This window comes from Tachysurus fulvidraco, chromosome 9 (genome assembly GCF_022655615.1).
Source record: "Tachysurus fulvidraco isolate hzauxx_2018 chromosome 9, HZAU_PFXX_2.0, whole genome shotgun sequence".
Lineage (NCBI taxonomy): Eukaryota > Metazoa > Chordata > Actinopteri > Siluriformes > Bagridae > Tachysurus > Tachysurus fulvidraco.
In genome coordinates, this window is record NC_062526.1 from 4,780,217 (window position 1) to 4,799,352 (window position 19,136).

The 19,136-nt window shown below is 39.9% G+C and overlaps 1 protein-coding gene across 1 annotated transcript; it reads left to right on the forward strand.

Annotated features, from left to right (window-relative positions):
* Positions 1-331: 331 nt before the first annotated feature.
* Positions 332-18,876, forward strand: cfap77 (cilia and flagella associated protein 77). The gene is made up of 7 exons (XM_027162784.2): positions 332-504; positions 609-681; positions 9,678-9,777; positions 10,477-10,711; positions 14,407-14,512; positions 15,854-15,955; positions 18,493-18,876. The coding sequence occupies exons 2-7, from the start codon at positions 619-621 to the stop codon at positions 18,613-18,615; spliced, it is 729 nt and encodes a 242-aa protein (XP_027018585.2). The 5' UTR covers positions 332-504; positions 609-618; the 3' UTR covers positions 18,616-18,876.
* The last annotated feature ends 260 nt before the right edge of the window (positions 18,877-19,136 follow it).

Consider the following 19,136-nt stretch of genomic DNA (forward strand, 5'->3'; position numbering starts at 1 on the left):
TTAACAATATCATCGGTGTTTGGGGAAAAGGTATTAAAAATCCTGCACACACACACACACACACACACACACACACACACACACACACACACACACACACACACACACACACACACACACACACACACACACTGTCATTGACGATTTTATAGAAAGATCAGACAAATAAAAACTGTCCCAATATATCCGAGATCACTCATTATTATATACTTCCTGTATTATATACACCCTTCAGTCTCAGATGTATTTAATACAGAGAAACACTATTTTTTTTATAAACAATGTGCTTAAATTGTACTGAAAATTAGGCGCGCGTCACCAGGAGCGTCACGTCTCCACGGCAACAGAGAAAGGACGCAAACGACCAAGGATCCGGATCCCTGTGTTGTTGTAATCCGACTATTCAGTTTGAATTAGTTTCTTATTCAGTCCTGGAGAAGTAAAACTAAACATTGATATCTAACAACCACCAGACTTTCCTGCTTCTGCCTGAGGTTCCTCCAGGTAATTTAGTTAGCTTGTTTACTACTTGCTAGGTAATGTATTGATCTATTTGGTTTGCTCTTAGATTAAAAATAAAGAATTAAATAAAAGTTCATATTTTCCAGAGTGGTGGAGATGAACTCTGCACATGTCGGAGTGGTCAGAGACTCAATGACCAACAATCCACTTATAATGAAGGTATGAAGAAGTTTGTGTGTGTGTGTGTGTGTGTGTGTGTGTGTGTGTGTGTGTGTGTGTGTGTGTGTGTGTGTGTGTGTGTGTGTGTAAAAGACTTGATAGGAAATCTGTCGACAAATAAACACATTTTTGTCATGTCATATTTAGTACAACCACCAGGTGGCAGTACATTTCCTTAAATCATAGTAGTTAAATAATAACTGTCTACAAATGATCCTCAAACTCATATTGGTTCAAAGTCCAACTACTTTACCACCACCTACTAGTTTAGCTTAAAACCTGTTGACCTCCGTCTATTCCAAATGATTGCCATAGTTTCAATTAATCCCCCATTTTCTCTCCATCTTCCCTCTCTATCCACTGCTGCTATTCACAACATATAATTCATCCTATTCTTCTTCAACTTCATCAACTCTTCCAGTGGAGCAGAAGGAAGGATGAAACAAATCCTTTATTTCTTCATTCCTTATCAGCATAACTTAAATATAATGTCTTGTCACAGCCAAGTCATTCCCATCCTTTTACACTCCTCAAGCCATTCTGCATTCAGCTGATCTTTGCCTGGTCGCACCCCTCCTCTGCCTCTCGCCGTTCTCCAGGGTTATTTGATATGCCCCTTTTGACTGATGCAGAAAATAGGATTACTGTATTTAAATGACTATGATAATGAACCATGTGCATGTTGCTATAGTCCCACAAGATCAAGGATTTCTCGTTCGTTTCCATTGTGAGCCATTTTAGCTACAGCTTTTGGCCTTGCTCCGGAACAATGGAGGAGTCATCTGTGAGGATTAAGGCTTTTGTCATTTTGGCATTGCCTGATGTTTCTCTGTTTCTTCTCTCTTGTGACTCGGTTTTGAGCTGTAATGCAGATCATTCACCCTCAGACCTCCAAAGACTATTTGTGTTTAGTGAAAACTACCAGCATGTTTCCCCTGGACAGAGGTTGCGGGAACTCATTCACAACTAGAGACAGGAATTTATAGAGATCTGACTAGGAAGAAGATGTAGCTTGAAGAATTCCTTATTTCACGATTCCATATAATTTATTTTATGGAAAAATGTGCCCTAAGCACCAGATAATATTTGATATAATGGTGGAAATTGATCTAAAAAAACACCAAAGGCACCACTATGTTATCTCACAGAAAATGGACAGGATGTCTATAAAATACCACAAAAACACAAGCCATTCGTTCAAACCATTTTTGGGGCTGATTTCTGGGGTGTTTTTCTTTAAGTGCACTCAAGAATAAATTTGGCCTGTTGATTTGCTAGATTTAACAGGCAATAATTGAAAATATTAATATGAATTATTAGACTAATTTAGATAAATTAAAAAATCTGTGGACAAAAAAAAACATCATAGAAGTCTAGTGAAGCATCGTGCTATTCGATAGCTAAGAGACATTCTCAGAGACATTATCAGGATGTACTGTGGCAGGACACATACTGTAAGAGAATTTTGTACTTACATACAGTACAGTAGCTGCTGTGGGATCCTAGTATACTGCGAAAGAGCAGTTTATCATAAGAGAAGTTTTGTGTGCTTCAGGCAGTTTTGATGTATGGCTGTCCCACCGGGAAAGGGGACATATATCACAGTAATATACACCAGTGCTAATGATTCTCGTTGTGTACATGAGATGGATTGGACTAAGTTGTATGGAGTAGCACATGTATCTAGACCAGAGCTTTGGCTTTGTGTCTAACAAACTCATTTTATTGCTACATGATGAAAGGGGGTGTGTTTTTGTGAGCTGAACAAGAAGAAGAATGTATTCTCCTCTGCTGTACTCTCCTGTTCTTTCCTCTCTTCTTATTTTCTGTCCTCTCCTGTCCTGTTCTGTCTTGTCCTCACCTCTCTTCTCCTCTACTTTCCTCCACACTTAATTCCCTTTTGATGAGGCATGGCCAATAAATCCCATTTTCATGCCTTCGTTCCCTGATGACCAGTAAATGAGAGATCAGGGGGGCAGATTTGGGGCTTCTGTTGTTCTCAGGGACTTGAATGGGACCTGCTGGGCAGCAAGCCGGCTGGGTCCCATTCGCAGCCTCCTATTCATACTCATTAGCATTAGCTTAAGCACACTGTTTTCTGTAGCACGTGTGAGGAGAAAACAATGTGAGCATTACATCTGTACAGTACGTAAGCAAAATGTACTGCAGTGATCAGAACACACACAAGTCCATCAGTAACTCATACACATGTAGGACTTTTGAGGATGTCAGAAGAAGGTTATGCCGATGTGACATGATGTCTAAAGCTTTTATAGACAGATAAACTTGTATTAAGGGCAACTAAAATATATGCCTTATAAATGAAGAGTGTGTCAGGAATGCATTTAGGTTCACAAGCTCACTAACTCTTAGGCCAAACTATTTCATCTTCCATAAGGACAAGGTAACGGTGTACTGGCTCATTATTTATGGTATCCAGCTGGGCCCAGTGTAGGTGCAAACCCAGCGACACAGATACATAAGAACAAAGCCCAATGCATAAACCATAAAGCACCCACGTAATAAATAACCCTATGCAAATGAGCAGTGTAAAGTGACCATTGCCCATGTGTAGTCTATCATAGCTAAGGGAGTGCAGGAGCCTATACGTCACATTGCTTCGGAGACATAATGAGTTTGTACCTGATGAATCAATGTAATGAGAAAGTAATGAAAGGTACACACATACATCATTGTGATTTACCAACAACGAGGGGTGTATGATATTTGTACAATTATACGTTTAGGTTTTTAATCCAACTATTTTTAGATATATTTATGTACATAAAGGCTTATAGATTTAATATTTGTTTTAGCAAATTCAACAGGGTTTTTTACTTAAACGGGGAAAGTTAAGGACAGATATTATGCATTATATACTCATTTTTACTGCTTGAGGTAACCCAGACACATGGTGCCAATTAGCTGTTCTTGTATTTGGAAGCATCTCATCAGTTATCCCCCGAACTGCAGGATTAGCCACTCATAATAGGAAGGGTGTGCATTTTAAAGGAGAAAGAAGGTCTGTGTGTGTGTGTGTGTGTGTGTGTGTGTGTGTGTGTGTGTGTGTGTGTGTGTGTGTGTGTGTGTGTGTGTGTGTGTGTATGTATGTATGTTTGGGGGTTGCTGGGGTTGAATAGAAATGATATGGAGACTTTAGAGATTTTGCTGTTGTGATAATGCAAAAACATAGTTTTTAGATAAACAATAGTTTCATGGATAAATTGCCACTTTGTCTCATTATGTCAAGCTTATTAACAGTGTTTACATTGAAACTGAGATTTGAATGCTTTTTTTTTAAATAAATTTCTAATCATGTGTTATATACTTATCATATTATATATATCATTGTGCCAATTCTTGTGTGGACTGTAAGAAGACAAGATAGAAGATAGAACCCAGACATCTCCGTATATAAAGAAAAGGATATAATCCGAATATAAAGAGAGGATTTATTATTTGTAATGCAATCACAGAGTATTTCCCTTTTACTGAGTGAGAGCTGGAGATTAGTTTTAAGCCTGCTGTGCTCTGGCCAGGCACCAGATGGCGCTGATCTGAATGAGCGCAGACAGATCGGGACGCATTACTCGCCATTATCTTCTAATCATCACCATCGACTCCTCATCTCAGTGTGGGACTCAGAAAACGAGATTCCTGGTGCCTGTCTGTCAGGGAGGAGTCAGACGAGATGAGAGGCTTCAGGGGCAATAACTGACGGATTAAACCAAACTTTGTGACTGCAGAATCTAGGCACATTTTGGAGGCCTTCTTTCCAAAAACCACATAATCTAGACGTTGGCTCATGGTTTACTGTGTGTCGAATCTTAGGATGATCATCTTTGTTTTCCGTCCTCTTTCTTTCTCTTTTTATTTATTTATTTAGGTATTTATTTACTTAGTGGGTAGAATTGCGGCCTCAGAGCTCCAGGATCCCGGGTTCGATACTGAACTCTGGTTACTCTCTATGGATGATCTCCATTTGGGTTTTCTTCCACTTCCCCAGAAGTCTGTCGATGGACAGATTGGCTAATTGATCTTAGATGTAAATGACTCCAGTGTGAATGTGTGTGTGCATGATGCATAATATCCAGTACGTTTTTCAGTACTGGTTTTGAATCCAATGACCGCGACCTTGTCTAGGATTATGCAGTTACAAACTTTAAATGAATTAATCAATTAATCAATTAATGTATTTTTATATTATTTAATTTAACTTAATATCAATGCATAGCATCCATATTGTAATACTGATATTCTGGACACACTGGAGACACACACACACACACACACACACACACACACACACACACACACACACACACACACACACACACACACACACACACACACACACACACACACACACACACACACACACACACACACACACACACAAATCTATCTAAATGTTTTTGTGAAATAGAAGCACAAATACAAGCTTATTAAACCTATTTCTAGAATTTTCCATTCATTTTTTTTCTTTCTATTGGTAATTTAGACATTTACAGTATTTCTAGAAAAAAGCAAAAAGATCAGCCAATGTACAATTACAACCCACATATATTTTACAAATATTTACATGCACAGGTATCTTTTTTTGCAGTAATAAGGTCAAGTCCTCCACAAAATAAATATGCCAGCCATTCATTTTATTGACAGAACTAAATTAAGCGAATAAACTGTTTAACAGTAAAGGATCCATCAAATTGTTTTAAATGGTTGACAAAATTTGGCAGATTAATAAAGGAAATTAGTCCATAAGTGAAAGTAAATGAGATTACCGTCTGAGGCTGGAAATAAAAAGACATACAGCGGTCTGGAGTCTGCACACCGCCTAATTATGACTGTCTAAATGTCTAAATCTTGCTTAGACAGTCACAGATGTCATCTGAAAGAGACAGCCTGTGTAAAGATGAGGACCAATATGAGGACCTGTGTGTGTGTGTGTGTGTGTGTGTGTGTGTGTGTGTGTGTGTGTGTGTGTGTGTGTGTGTGTGTGTGTGTGTGTGAGAGAGAGAGAGAGAGAGAGAGAGAGAGAGAGAGAGAGAGAGAGAGAGAGAGAGAGAATGGGAGAGTGACGTGACCATAGACTGCACAGATAAACTCTTAGGGTCAGCGCTAATCTAAGCTCAGCTGAGCCAAATCCTAAAAGCATACATGAGCAAGACTGGGACAAAGGCGTGGCGAAATTAAAACCAGCGAGAGGGAATAGACTGAAGACAGACAGAAGGGGTGTCATCACTAAGGGATGATTATGTGCCCTATTCTATGTCCCTTTAAGACTGTGTGAATAATATGCTCCCACTGACCCCACTTGTGGAGCAGTTCCATTCTTCCCTCTTTTTCAGCAGGTCCATGCCTGGTTAATCAAAACACAATAAAGGGACAGATCACCAGTAAATGAGAATATAAAAGGAGCTTTTGCTTAACATAATCCCCCTCCTGATTTGCCTTTTTTGTTGTCCCCTTCTCTTTCAAGGCATTTATTGGTCCTGAAAAGGGACAATAATGTTCGGAGGGGTCCGATTAGCCATTTTGCGCCAGCAGTCAACACGTTCCTTCAAGCATCTCTAAATGATCCCTTCAAAACAATCTGCAGATTGAAATTGCTGAGAGGATTAAAGGGATGGCCGAGCACAGCTCAGTGGCACAGACCCACAAGATTGGCCTTTAAAGATTGGAGAGAGATTTAAATGTGTTGCAGCAAAGATGTTAACCAAGTTCTGGACAGGTCAGGATGGGCATGAATCAGAAAAGGGCTGCGGGTTACGGTCAGTATTCAGAGGACACTATTATCTGTACATGATCCACAGTAGGGGTGATCGAGGATCATTAGTGGGGGGTCTAATGATATCTAATCCATTCTCACACCTAGGTAGTTAAACTGAAAACAGTTGGTTATACAGCAGTTTTCAGGATCATCGACATTCCTTAAGGTATTTTTAGTAAGTTTTTTTTTCAGGACAGATTGTTGTACCCTTTAAGACTTTTACTGACTTTTACATTCTCTGCCTGGACATTAGGGGGTGTTCCTGCAGCGTGTATGTGTCACGTGATTCTCGTTTTTTACTCACCTGTTTTTAATCGGCCGTTAATTACTATGACTATTTATTTACTCCATGTCACATGTGACTTCACAGAGTCCACATCATCTTTGTCTGTGTTGGTTTATGTAGTCTGTCTCTGTGTCAGTGTTTCTAGTTCTCGGGATTGTTTTCCCTTTTATGTTTGACATTTTTTTTAATAAATGGTGTTTTGGTTATCCCTGCATTTGGGTCGGGTTTTTATCCTCACCTCCGCTGACATTTACAGTCCCATATAGGGTAGCTTAGTGATTAAGGTGTTGGTCTACTGATCAGAATTTGAATCCCAGGCCCCCCAAGCTGCCAATGCTGGGCCCCTGAGCGAGGCCCTTAACCCTTAATTATATACAGTATATTGAAATCAAATGTAATCATGCTGGATAAGGGTGTCTACACAATGGCGTAAATGTAAATGTAAATATTGCAGTGCTTTGTCTTCGGCAAAAGCGCATTCACTTTCACAACTCCACGATGATCCATGATTGATGTGCTCGAATCTTACCTTTAAGACTAGCTTGTTCATGTTACAATATAAGAAAGAAACACCGGAGCAAAGCTATGTGTTTTTTTTCCCCTGCAAAACCCAGAAAACATCAGTGCTCTCTGCTCACTCACCTGCAGTTTACTTGTCATCTTTACTGGAGTTTCGATATTTAATCTATGGTACGTCACTTTTAAAACAAAGCCTTACGGTGTTTTACTTTGAATGTCAACAGAACAGCCAGTGGCTCTGCCAAACAATAATCCCTGCAGATCCTCACTTACAGCCTCACGCTGTTGCTTTCTCCTGCTGTATACTTGTCTCTCACCTCATAGTTACGAGTCTTGTGTTGTAAAACATGCAGTACATAATGTTAATGGACTACAACCTGTTAGGAGGGTAGATTGAGTCTGTGTTCTTGACTGAGGATCTGTCATAATCACCTACTTTTTGTGTTATAACAATATGCTATTAATAACATGACAAAGTGTAGCATAGTACATTTTTCTGAGGTATACCTGCTTGAAAGAAAAAAGAAATATAAAAATTAAGAGCGCAGGGTCAGGATTGATGCGGAGATGATTGGGGGCCTTGCTCAGTAGCTGGGTGGTGGCATCTTGGCAGTTCTGTAGCTTGAACCACGACCTTCTGATCAAGCCTTAATAATTTTTCTCCCGAATTTGGTCACCAGTAAATTCCCACCTACCAGCCAGGATTCCCTTTTCATATGACAGCTACCAACCCAGAAAGGTGAAGGATACATGCTTCCTCTGGGACACAATTTTTCAAACTGCTTTTCATCTTATGTCACAGGGCAGCCTTACACACTTCAGTGAGAGTGCTATCTGTTTTCTTCCACATACATGATCTCTCAGATGCCCATGATTAGCTTAGTGGTTGTGATCGACAGGGAAGGCAGAGTATTAGAGTCCACAGCTTTCTAGGATCCTGAACAACAGTGCTGTTTGAATGATTTTCTGGTAGTTTGGGAACAAACCTCTATACAGTCGTATGCAGAAGTTTAGGAACCCCTGACAATTTCCATGATTTTTATTTTCCAAATATTTGGGTGTTTGGATCAGCAATTTCATTTTGATCTATCAAATAACTGAAGGACTCAGTAATATTTCAGAAGTGAACTGAGGTTTATTGGATTAACAGAAAATGTGCAATATGCATCAAAATGAAATTAGACAGGTGCATAAATTTGGGCACCCTTGCCATTTTGATTTGAATACCTGTAACTACTTAGCGCTGATTAATTGGAACACACAACTGGTTTGGTGGCTCATTAAGCCTTGAACTTCATAGACAGGTGCATCCAATCATGAGAAAAGGTATTTAAGGTGGCCAATTGCAAGTTGTTGTTCTATTTGACTCTCCTCCGAAGAGTGGCAACATGGAGGCCTCAAAACAACTCTCAAATGACCTGAAAACAAAGATTGTTTAACATTATGGTTTAGGGGAAGGCTACAAAAAGTTATCACAGAGATATAAGCTGTCAGGTCCACTGTGAGGAACATAGTGAGGATATGGAAGACCACAGACACAGTTCTTGTTAAGGCCAGAAGTGGCAGGCCACGTAAAATATTGGAGAGGCAAAGGCGAAGGATGCTGAGAACGGTCAAAAACAGCTCACAGAAGACCTCCAAAGACCTACAACATCAACTTGCTGCAGATGGTGTCATTGTGCATCGTTCAACAATTCAGCGCACTTTGCACAAGGTGAAGCTGTACGGGAGAGTGATGCTAAAGAAAGTTGAAGTTACGCCGGGGCTGGATATTTCAACAAGACAACAACCCAAAACACTGCTCAAAATCTACTCAGGCATTTATGTAGAGGAGCAAGTACAATGTTGTGGAATGGCCATCTCAGTCCCTAGACCTGAATATCATTGAACATCTGTGGGGTGATTTGAAGTGGGCTGTCCTTGCTCGGCAACCATTAAACCTAACTGAACTGGAGATGTTTTGTAGGGAAGAATAGGCCAAAATACATTCATCCAGAATCCAGACACTCATTTACAGGCTTTAGGAAGCATCTAGCATCTCCTTCTGCTAAAGGAGGTTCTACTAAATATTGATGTGATTATATTTGATAGATCAAAATTAAATTGCTTATCCAAACACCCAAATACTTATACATGAAAATCATGGAAATTGTCTGGGGTTCCTAAACTTTTGCATACGACTGTACAGTATACATTACCACAGAAATGCTTTGAAGTATTGTAATATGATATTGTTTGTCTTTTCCCTGCTTACTTCCACTATTTAGTATTAACATATATTAATGTAGGAGATGATTTCATCCAAAGCGATTTGAAATCGAAAGTAAATTTGTGGTACCCTGATTTGAACTTGTTACTATCCAGTAACTCAGTACACAAAAAGAAAAAATCAATTATTTTTTTTTTCATCATCTATAGCCTAAACTTGGGAAGATCAAATCCAGAGGATTGTCCTATCCTGGACCAGACTTTGTTTACGGTGCAGTGACCACCTTTCAAGATGGTGGAGCCGCAGAGGGTAGGTGATCAACCAAACCCTGAGCTTCTTAACTGTTTCTTTTTAAAGTTTAAAGCCAAACTACAAGAAAACAAATCCACAATGATATAATAGATATCTAATACACAGATATAATACACTATTTTTACATGTAGGGTGTATGCAGGTATCATATTTCCTTTTAAACCTAGACATTAAAGGTGCTATAGTCATCTTTAGATCACAACTTTTTTTCATTTCTTGCAAATACAAATAATATGTAAAATTATTTAGAATTGATAAAAAGTAAGTTTTCATTTTTTTAGATCACGTGTATAACATAGACAAAGCAGTTTGGAAACCTGGTCTGAGATGTTGTCAGTCATTTTAGAGACACGCCCACAAACACCCCTTCACACCCTCATAAATCATTACGAGACATAAAATGTTTATAGCCTTATAACTTGAAAGTCTGAGTGTGCTTGAAAGAGATTTCATGACATTGCTTTGGTAGCTCTAGTTTTGGAGGCAGAGGTTTGCGTATATTGGTGGAAATAAAAGTGAACTCGATGAGAAAAAAAAATCCTTCTACTTTTATGTAACTCCACCCATTAAATTGTTTAGAGACCTTGGTTTGCAGTCTGTGCCTCCAGACTGTGAGAATATCCGACATTATGTATCCGTCATTATGCATCCTTGTGTATTTTCTCTCTTTTGTTGATCTCTGGCTTGTGCTCTCAGCCCTTTCCAACTGGCACACTCCTTCACTGTCCATGTCCAAGTCTGCACAGTACAGGAAGGCAGAGCGGGACTTTGTGGCACTGAATCGTGAAGGCGTAAAGTCTGGCCTGGTCACAGCTAAAGAACTGCATCAGTACCGCGCCACTCACGACATCAGACGCCCGGTCGCTTCCAAATCCTTCAAGTCTGCTCCAGTACAATTACCACAGGACATCACATTCGGCCTCCCTACACGGTAAGTGTGGGTTTGAAATTGAGAGAAATTGTGAATTATTACACATTATATAACTGGGGACATAAAATTGTGCAGAAATCCAAGAAAAAATCAGGAATCATGCAGCACATTTTCCCACTGGATTAAGGAGTAAAGTCTCTCCTTCTTCTTTTTAAAAAAATTTTTTTTTTTTATTAAATTTAATTTAATTTCAAGAAATTCCTTTCATTTAAAAAGACTTTATTTGAATTTTATTACAATGTCTTTCTACAGAGCTGAAGCCTTGTAGTATCAGTGCCATGTAAAGGAAGGTAAAATGACCATAACATTTTAAACCATTAAATAAATCTGAAAAGTCCTGTAAAGCATGTAGTACTCTGCCATGCTGCCATGCTTATGTTATGTAGTGCATAACCAGTGAATATGATGGTGTCAGGGGTTAGAGCTGAAAAAGATTGGGTAATAATTGTTATGTCAACTTATAAAGAAGCCAGAAAGGGGCATTTTAAAAGAGAAATAAAATGCCCCTTTCCGGCTGCTTTATAAGTTGACATTACAATTATTAATTCAATTCAATTCAATTCAATTCAAGTTTATTTGTATAGCGCTTTTTACAATAGACATTGTCTCAAAGCAGCTTTACAGAACATAAACATCGAGCAGAAGGTAAACATAATTAATGATAAAGGAAATAATGAATAATAAAAGAAATAAGAATTAACAGAATAAAAATTCTAGATTATTATTAGATGTATATAGTTCACAATGTGTATGTATTTATTCCCCTATGAGCAAGTCTGAGGTGACTCAGGCAGCAGTGGCAAGGAAAAACTCCCTTAAATTGGTAAAGGAAAAAACCTTGAGAGGAACCGGACTCAAAGGGGACCCATCCTCATATGGGTGACACTGGGGGTGTGATTGTAATATACAGTCAGATAAATGTTGTATTGGTGTAAGGATCATGGACTTCAGATCTCCTTAGTATCACAGAGTCTAACTGGACATGTCTCAGGATTCTAATTATTACCCAATCTTTGAACTGTGAACTGTAGAAATGTGAACATAATAGTCAAAATGTATTTATTCATCTTCAGTAAGCACTTTATCTTGAAAAGTCCTGGAGACTATCCTTGGAATACCGGGTGCAAGGTGGGAATACAGCCAGGCCGGAACGCCAGTCCATGACGGACTATAAGCGCACAACCACACTCTTAACAATGTTTCTTTTGTCCTTACACACGCAGACTATTTTCAGCTCTGAGCATAAGTGGGCAGATGGTTATCTTGGGAACAGCTTCACTATGCAAATGATCAGTATCCTGTCTGCAGACCCAGGGCAAATGGGAGTTTGTAGTGTGTAAAAGTGCTCCTGGGATGTCTTCCGAGTCGGGTGACTGAAAGAGAAAAGGAAAGAAGAGAGAGAAAAAATGGAAAAGAGGAAGACGTCTGACTGGGAATGCGTGCAGAGATACAATACGAGGGTTGTAGTTAGAGCAAAAGCAGGGTTATCACAGCCGCAAGCAGAGCGAACGCTGCCTCGAGCTCCCTCTCCCTAGAAATCTACGCTTACTTTTTCCTCCTTTAACACATAGGTGTTGCAGTGGAGCTGAATTATTCAAAATAATAATCTCTCTCTCTCTCTCTCTCTCTCTCTCTCTCTCTCTCTCTCTCACTCACTCTCATTCACTCTCTCTCTCTCTCTCACACACACACACACACACACACACACACACACACACACACACACACACACACACACACACACACACACACACATTACTCTGTGTCAGATTTATTCCACGCTTGATGCATGGGGTGTGTGAGAGGCCGGCGTGTGTCTGTTCAGTCTGGAGAAAGGGATGGAGCAATAAAAGATAAGATCATGGCTCCTCGGGGACTTGTTTGGTCCTGTTCTCTATCCATCAAATGCTACTCACCAATGCCAAGGTCAGCCCTAATGAGGCAGCGCTACAATGCTAGCACAGTGTCGTCCCAGCAATACTTGCACGCTCTACATGTATAATGCAGAATACACGCTATATATGCTGTATATTCACATGTATAATGCAAAACCACACACACACACACACACACACACACACACACACACACACACACACACACACACACACACACACACACACACGAGGGAAAGTCTAATTTACTGACATCCTCAATGTAAAATTCAGATTACCACTGGATGTTGACCTTTGAACCTTTTAAATATTAAAACAAATCTTAAACATGATGATATAAAACGATAACTCATTCTTATATCACTGAACCTTTGCTTTGCTTCATAATCTAAATCTGCTCCACTTTTTTTGTACTAGTAATAATATATTTCTATGAAAAATCTACATTTCTAATGAAGAGAAATATAACATACAGTAAGGAATTATTCGTCCTGCTTTTTTGCCTAAACATTGTTGTATTGCTGGAAATGTAATAATATTGTGCGTGTGATATATTACTAAAATATCATGTTTTGTGTTTAGTATTTAGTATTTGACTTGCTCATGAATACTTATTTCCGATCGGAGAGAAATTTAATACACCCGGTTCATAGGGAATTGTGCTGTTAATGATGGAACTGGTTACAGGAAACAAATAAAAAATATGGCGTGTTGTTCTTTTATTAATAGAGTGTAAGAGATGTATATAAAAGGTATAAAACTCTTCAGGATGTGATGTTCATTTATTCATTCATTCATTTTCTACCGCTTATCTGAACTTCTCGGGTCACGGGGAGCCTGTGCCTATCTCAGGCGTCATCGGGCATCGAGGCAGGATACACCCTGGACGGAGTGCCAACCCATCGCAGGGCACACACACACTCATTCACTCACACACTACGGACAATTTTCCAGAGATGCCAATCAACCTACCATGCATGTCTTTGGACCGGAGGAGGAAACTGGAGTACCTGGAGGAAACCACCGAGGCACGGGGAGAACATGCAAACTCCACACACACAAGGCGGAGGCAGGAATCAAACCCCCAAACCTGGAGGTGTGAGGCAAACGTGCTAACCACTAAGCCACCGTGCCCCCATGATGTGATGTTATAGGAAATTATTTCATTATATTGTCACTGAATATTTACCCGTAAAAGCATGTCATGTATATCGCCCACTAGAGTTCTGACATTACTTTGTTATTGAAAACACCTCTGTGATCTCCTGAACCCTACATGTCTCCTCTTATCAAATATATCCTCACCATATCAAAAGTATCAGATAGTGTACGTGGGTCATGCAGAAACAGAAGCCTTCGTCTCATCTCGGTGTGAAAGCCGTCTCCCCAGTGTTACACCTGTACCTAATATTAGACACCAAAGATTTGCAGGTAACAAAAAGGTAGCAGCAAACAGCAACACTCTTCTTAGCCAGTGTTTGGCAATATTTTCCATCTTTGGATGAAGCTGTGGCCTTAAGCTTTCTTTGCTGTTTCTGTCCAAAGTCATCAGGATGTTTATCTAGCACTCATTGAGACATGCGGTGTGTACTAATGATGCAATAAAATGAACAGCAGGGGGTGGAGCTGAGATCGGCATCTTACCAGAGATCATAATTAAGATATACCACAGGCCGCAGTTATTCAGCTGTGGTATGGTGTACTGTAAGATGTGCTTACAGGTAGATGAGCATAACGAATAAAGCAAAGACAGAGAGGATGTGAGGATGAATTCAGAGCACATTTATTTATCATCTGCAGGCCTTCCACTCCAATATCAGAGCTGTTGAAGTATAAGTATGGCCAGAGGTGGCTAGAGGAGCAACAGGCCAAAGACAAAGAACTGCTGGAGCACCAGACTAAGAAGGTAAGATCACAGTATACTTTTTTATCTTTAGAGGGATATTATTAATAGTAGAAAATACCAGAAGCAAACCCTGACTGATGCTTTTCCACAATTTCTTTCTAGACCCCATTTGTTTCTAATTATGCGACTTCTGATTGCACAAGAACTAATTTAGGGCTTGTAATGGTGGAACGAATAATTATACAGTCACCTCTTTGTGTAAAATATATTTTGTGGGCTATACTACATTTTTCCCTTCATTTCTTTAATATTAGCTGGTTTGTGTGGATTCACCATTTTACTTTTGCAAGACGATGTAGTTACAGCACTAAGAACAAAATAGGGAGTAGAGTAATAAAGTAAAGGGGAAAAGGCAAGTTTATTTACTTATCCTCCTTTTTTATAATGAGCTCATTTAAAAGATCTTTAGAAATACAATCCTCAGGCATAAAAGGCATTTGGAAGTTTAATAACATTATAGAAAAGTCGTTAAAAGGCATCTAGATCGGGTTGGAATATATTACGCAGCAAGGGTTAACTTAGCACGAGACTAAGTTGTGTTGGAAGAGGGAAAAATGGACAGGCTTAAGGATCTGAGCTACTTTCACAAGGGACAAATTGTGACGTTTAGATTACTGAAAATCTCCAAACCAGCAGGTCTCGGGTGATGTTCCTGATATACCGGTGCAGTGAAGGACAACCAGTAAACCAGTAACAGGGTCATGGGTGTTCAAGGCTCACTGATGCGCATGGCAAGAGAAGGCCTGCCTGTCTAGGTCTGATCCCACAGAAGAGCTACTGTAGCACAGATTGCTGAAACATTTCATGCTGGCTATGATAGAAAGGTGTCAGAACACACAGTACAGCACAGTTTGTTGTGTATGCGGCCGCATAGCTGCAGGCCAGTTAGAGAGCCCTCGGTGACCCCTGCCTTTCACCAAAGGTATCTACCATTGGGTATGTGAGCATCAGAACTGGACCATGGAGCAACAGAAAAAGCACCTTGCTCTGATGAATCATGTTTTACATCATTTGGTGTGTGCATGTTGCTTACTTGGGGAAGAGATGACACCAGAATGCACTATGAAGGTAAACCGGTGTAGGCAGTGTGACGCTCTGAGCAATGATCTGCTGGAAAACTTTGGGTCCTGACATTGATGTAGATGTTATTCTGACACCTACCACCTACCTAAACATTGCTGCAGACCAAGTACATCCCTTAATGGCAAAAAATATTTACTAACAGCAATGGCTTCTTTCAGTCATTATTAAAAATAGAAAGGAAATTGGAATAGAATAGTTTGTGTGTGAATTCAGTATTTATCAAGTTGTTTATTTCTCTACCTCGTTTCTTTCTCACAGGTTCAGCTTCAGAGGATCCAGGACACTCGTACCACCCTTCTCCGTAAGTGTCGCCCTCTGGAGGAACCACCATCCATGTGGAAACTGCCCCGTTTCCAGCAGGTGAGACCCTGCACTTCCGTCCTTGAACAGCAGTTCAGCTGAGTCCCATGACTCTACATTTACCTTATTATTTATTGTATTTGAGGTTTTCTGAAACTTTAACAGTTAAGAAAATATTGATATTATCTGATTTGATCAGTTTGCCCAGATAATAGGATCGTATATCAGTGATGGTGATGAGATGCATTAGTTTAGCTGCTCTCAAAGCCGGTATAAACGCATGACTTTATCACCTGTGTATGTGTGTGTGTTTGACAATACAGCTTGGGGTTAGTGGACACATGGGAGGAAAATCAGCATTGAAAGTAATGATTTCTTTCCAGATTCCTTTACAACACACACACACAAAGCCAGTGTAGTAGTCCAGCTCTCTCACCCTCCCTATCGTAGGCCCGGCTCAAGCCACCAATTAGATTAAAAGTGTTCTTTTTCCATTGGTCTTTTGCGCTGTCGTGCGGCCGATCATCCTGACAGCTCCGGCTGCCGGTGAAGCTTGAAAATCCTCTATTGACAATACCCAGTGCTTCCAATTATGAGGGAATCAGACTCCTGCTGAGCTACCCAGCTCCCGCACACACATGCTAAGCACACACATGCTTACAAAACATACACACTCCTTTTTTCCCCCGCATACATATGCATGCACACACTATCTCTTGTCTGCCACCCTACACCTCTATTCTCCATGGCTTTCATTTTACCTTCATCGCGTCCTGTCTGCATGCGTCTTCTCTGAAATTTACCTACACATCTCGTGGCTGGGTGCACGCGGTCTCACTCGTCCTGTCGTCCAGCCTCGGTCGGCTCTAATGAGTGTGTTGGGGATTGAGGGGGTTGGGTGGAGGGGGTATCTTGCATCTTGTTTTCCCTGCGCTAAATTCTGCCTTGTATGACAGCTGACGGTGAGGAGAGAACGTTAACCTTATAAAAGATTTACCTCCGCTCATTATGGCCTGTCAGCTCATGCTCCCGATGGCTCATGGTTCGACGTTTGCCTCTCCTGTGTGCAACGCTTTTTTTTTTTCTGCCTCCCCCTCCATCATCTGTTTGTTTGTGTTGCGGTTCTCCTTCACGCCTCTCTCGTTCTGCCTTTGGTGGGCCCCGTGTTCTTGCACTGTAATTCAAAAAAAAAAAAAAGAACCGCACTGAAGTGCCAAAAGCGTTTGAGAGAGAGACGAAGGGAATTCGAACAAAATAAAGCAAGAAGAAACAACAAACAAGGAAATTATATAAATAAACCGTAGTGATGCAGTGACATTTTTGAACAAACTGTTCCCTTAGATTTGATAAGAAAGCTAAGTGAAGCAATGTTTGCAGCGTTTGAAGCATCTATCAAGCATTTCAGATGTGTTACAAATATAAGCAAGCTTTTAACATGCAGAAAAATAGAAAATAGAATAATATGCTCTGGACTGACAGGTTTGGTGTTTGATAAATTTCTCAACTAAATGTGTTACACCAGCAAGCAGTTTCCTGTTGCTTTCTTGACAGTATTCAGCCTGCTTTACTGGAATAAATGATCGTGAGGAGCATTTTACAATTTTTATGACTTGTTTATATCATCCTAAATAATTTTTTTATTAAGAACCAATCCTGTCTTGGGTGGCATCCAAAGCAGACAGTTATTATATTACAGTACAAAAGGCTCACTGAAAGTGAATGGCTCTTCAGTTGTTTAGTTTCGCTGATCCTGTGCCCGATGTAGCCTCAAGGTCTGATGATGCTTTTCTGCTCACTGTGGATGTAAGGAGTAGTTATTTGAGTTACAGTGGCCTTCTTGTCAGCTCAATTTGCTCAGTCTTCTCTGACCTCTCTCCTTAACAAGGCATTTCTGCCTGCTCACTGTTTGCTTTTTATTGTTTTTCATGCTATTTTGTGGGAATTCTAGAGGAGTCCTCCCAGGAGATCAGCCATGCCTGAACAGTCGAGACATTGCCATTGCATTTTCCTCATTCTGGCATTTGATCTGTATATTAACTGAAGCTCTTGAATTGAATGTATATGAATGCTTTTATGCATTTTGCTGCCATATGAATGGCTGAGTGAATAATTGCATAAATGAGTTTGAGTTTGAGTGTTGCTATTAATTTGGCCAGTAAATGTATAATATTGGACTTTTTTGTCTCACACTCAGCAGCACCCAAACCACCATGACTGCAGCTCATCAGGCCCTTGTGGTGTCCCACCTGCCACCAGCCAACACACACACACAACACACACACTCAAAAAGACTGAAAAAAACACACATATTGTACAAAGAACACGTTTCAGCCAAGACTTTCCCAGAACCTGTCTGCTGTTATAAAAGTAGCAACCTGCACTATACTGAAAATCTACACAGAAAAAAGTTTGTTATCCCCTGACAAACCAAGAGACTTGTTTTTCACGAGAATTCTTACTGACACTCCAATTTAGTGTACCATGTCTAGGACAACCAGACAGCCTGCCGGTACAGTAGCATGTTGCATGGACTTCACTATGCTACACTGGGTTTATACTCACATGTCATGTGATTATTTCTTTTCCATCTTCTGCAGATTGGACCAGCTCTGGACACCTTCCGGGATCCTGAAGCACGAAAGAAGGCCATGGCTGCACACTACATGGACTCGATAGCCAGACGAGGACTGCTGGGTCAGGGCACTTATACTGTGGACTAACAGGCAGATTACTATCCCTATAATCTCCTAGTTTATCCTTCAGATCAGTTTTTTTTTGGTCTTACAGTCTGGACATGGAGAGAATTGTAGTGATATCAGTTCATATTGTCAATATAGATGAGTATGACACATGTATTCGGTTCTGAGTCAACGAAACAGCTTTTAGTGCATTATTTATGCAATAAATCATTGCTTAAATTGTTGAATCATGTTGTTTTCACTTCAGTATTATATCATTATCACCATCATTACTATGGTTTAATTTCTATTACAATGGATTAATGTAAAGTAAAACACTTTACACTGCTCAATTTCTGTGACTACTGAGCTTATGGTTAGGGTTTGGGCTGAGTCATGCGTTTGAAAAAATTTCAGAATATTAAAAATTACATTTTAAATTTTTTTTAAATAATATATTTTGTAACACTTTTAAAGATCTTAGTCTACTGTTATATTTAACAATTGCAAATAAATTACTAATTTCATCAATCATCACTAATCTGCCAAGCAATTGGAAGGCC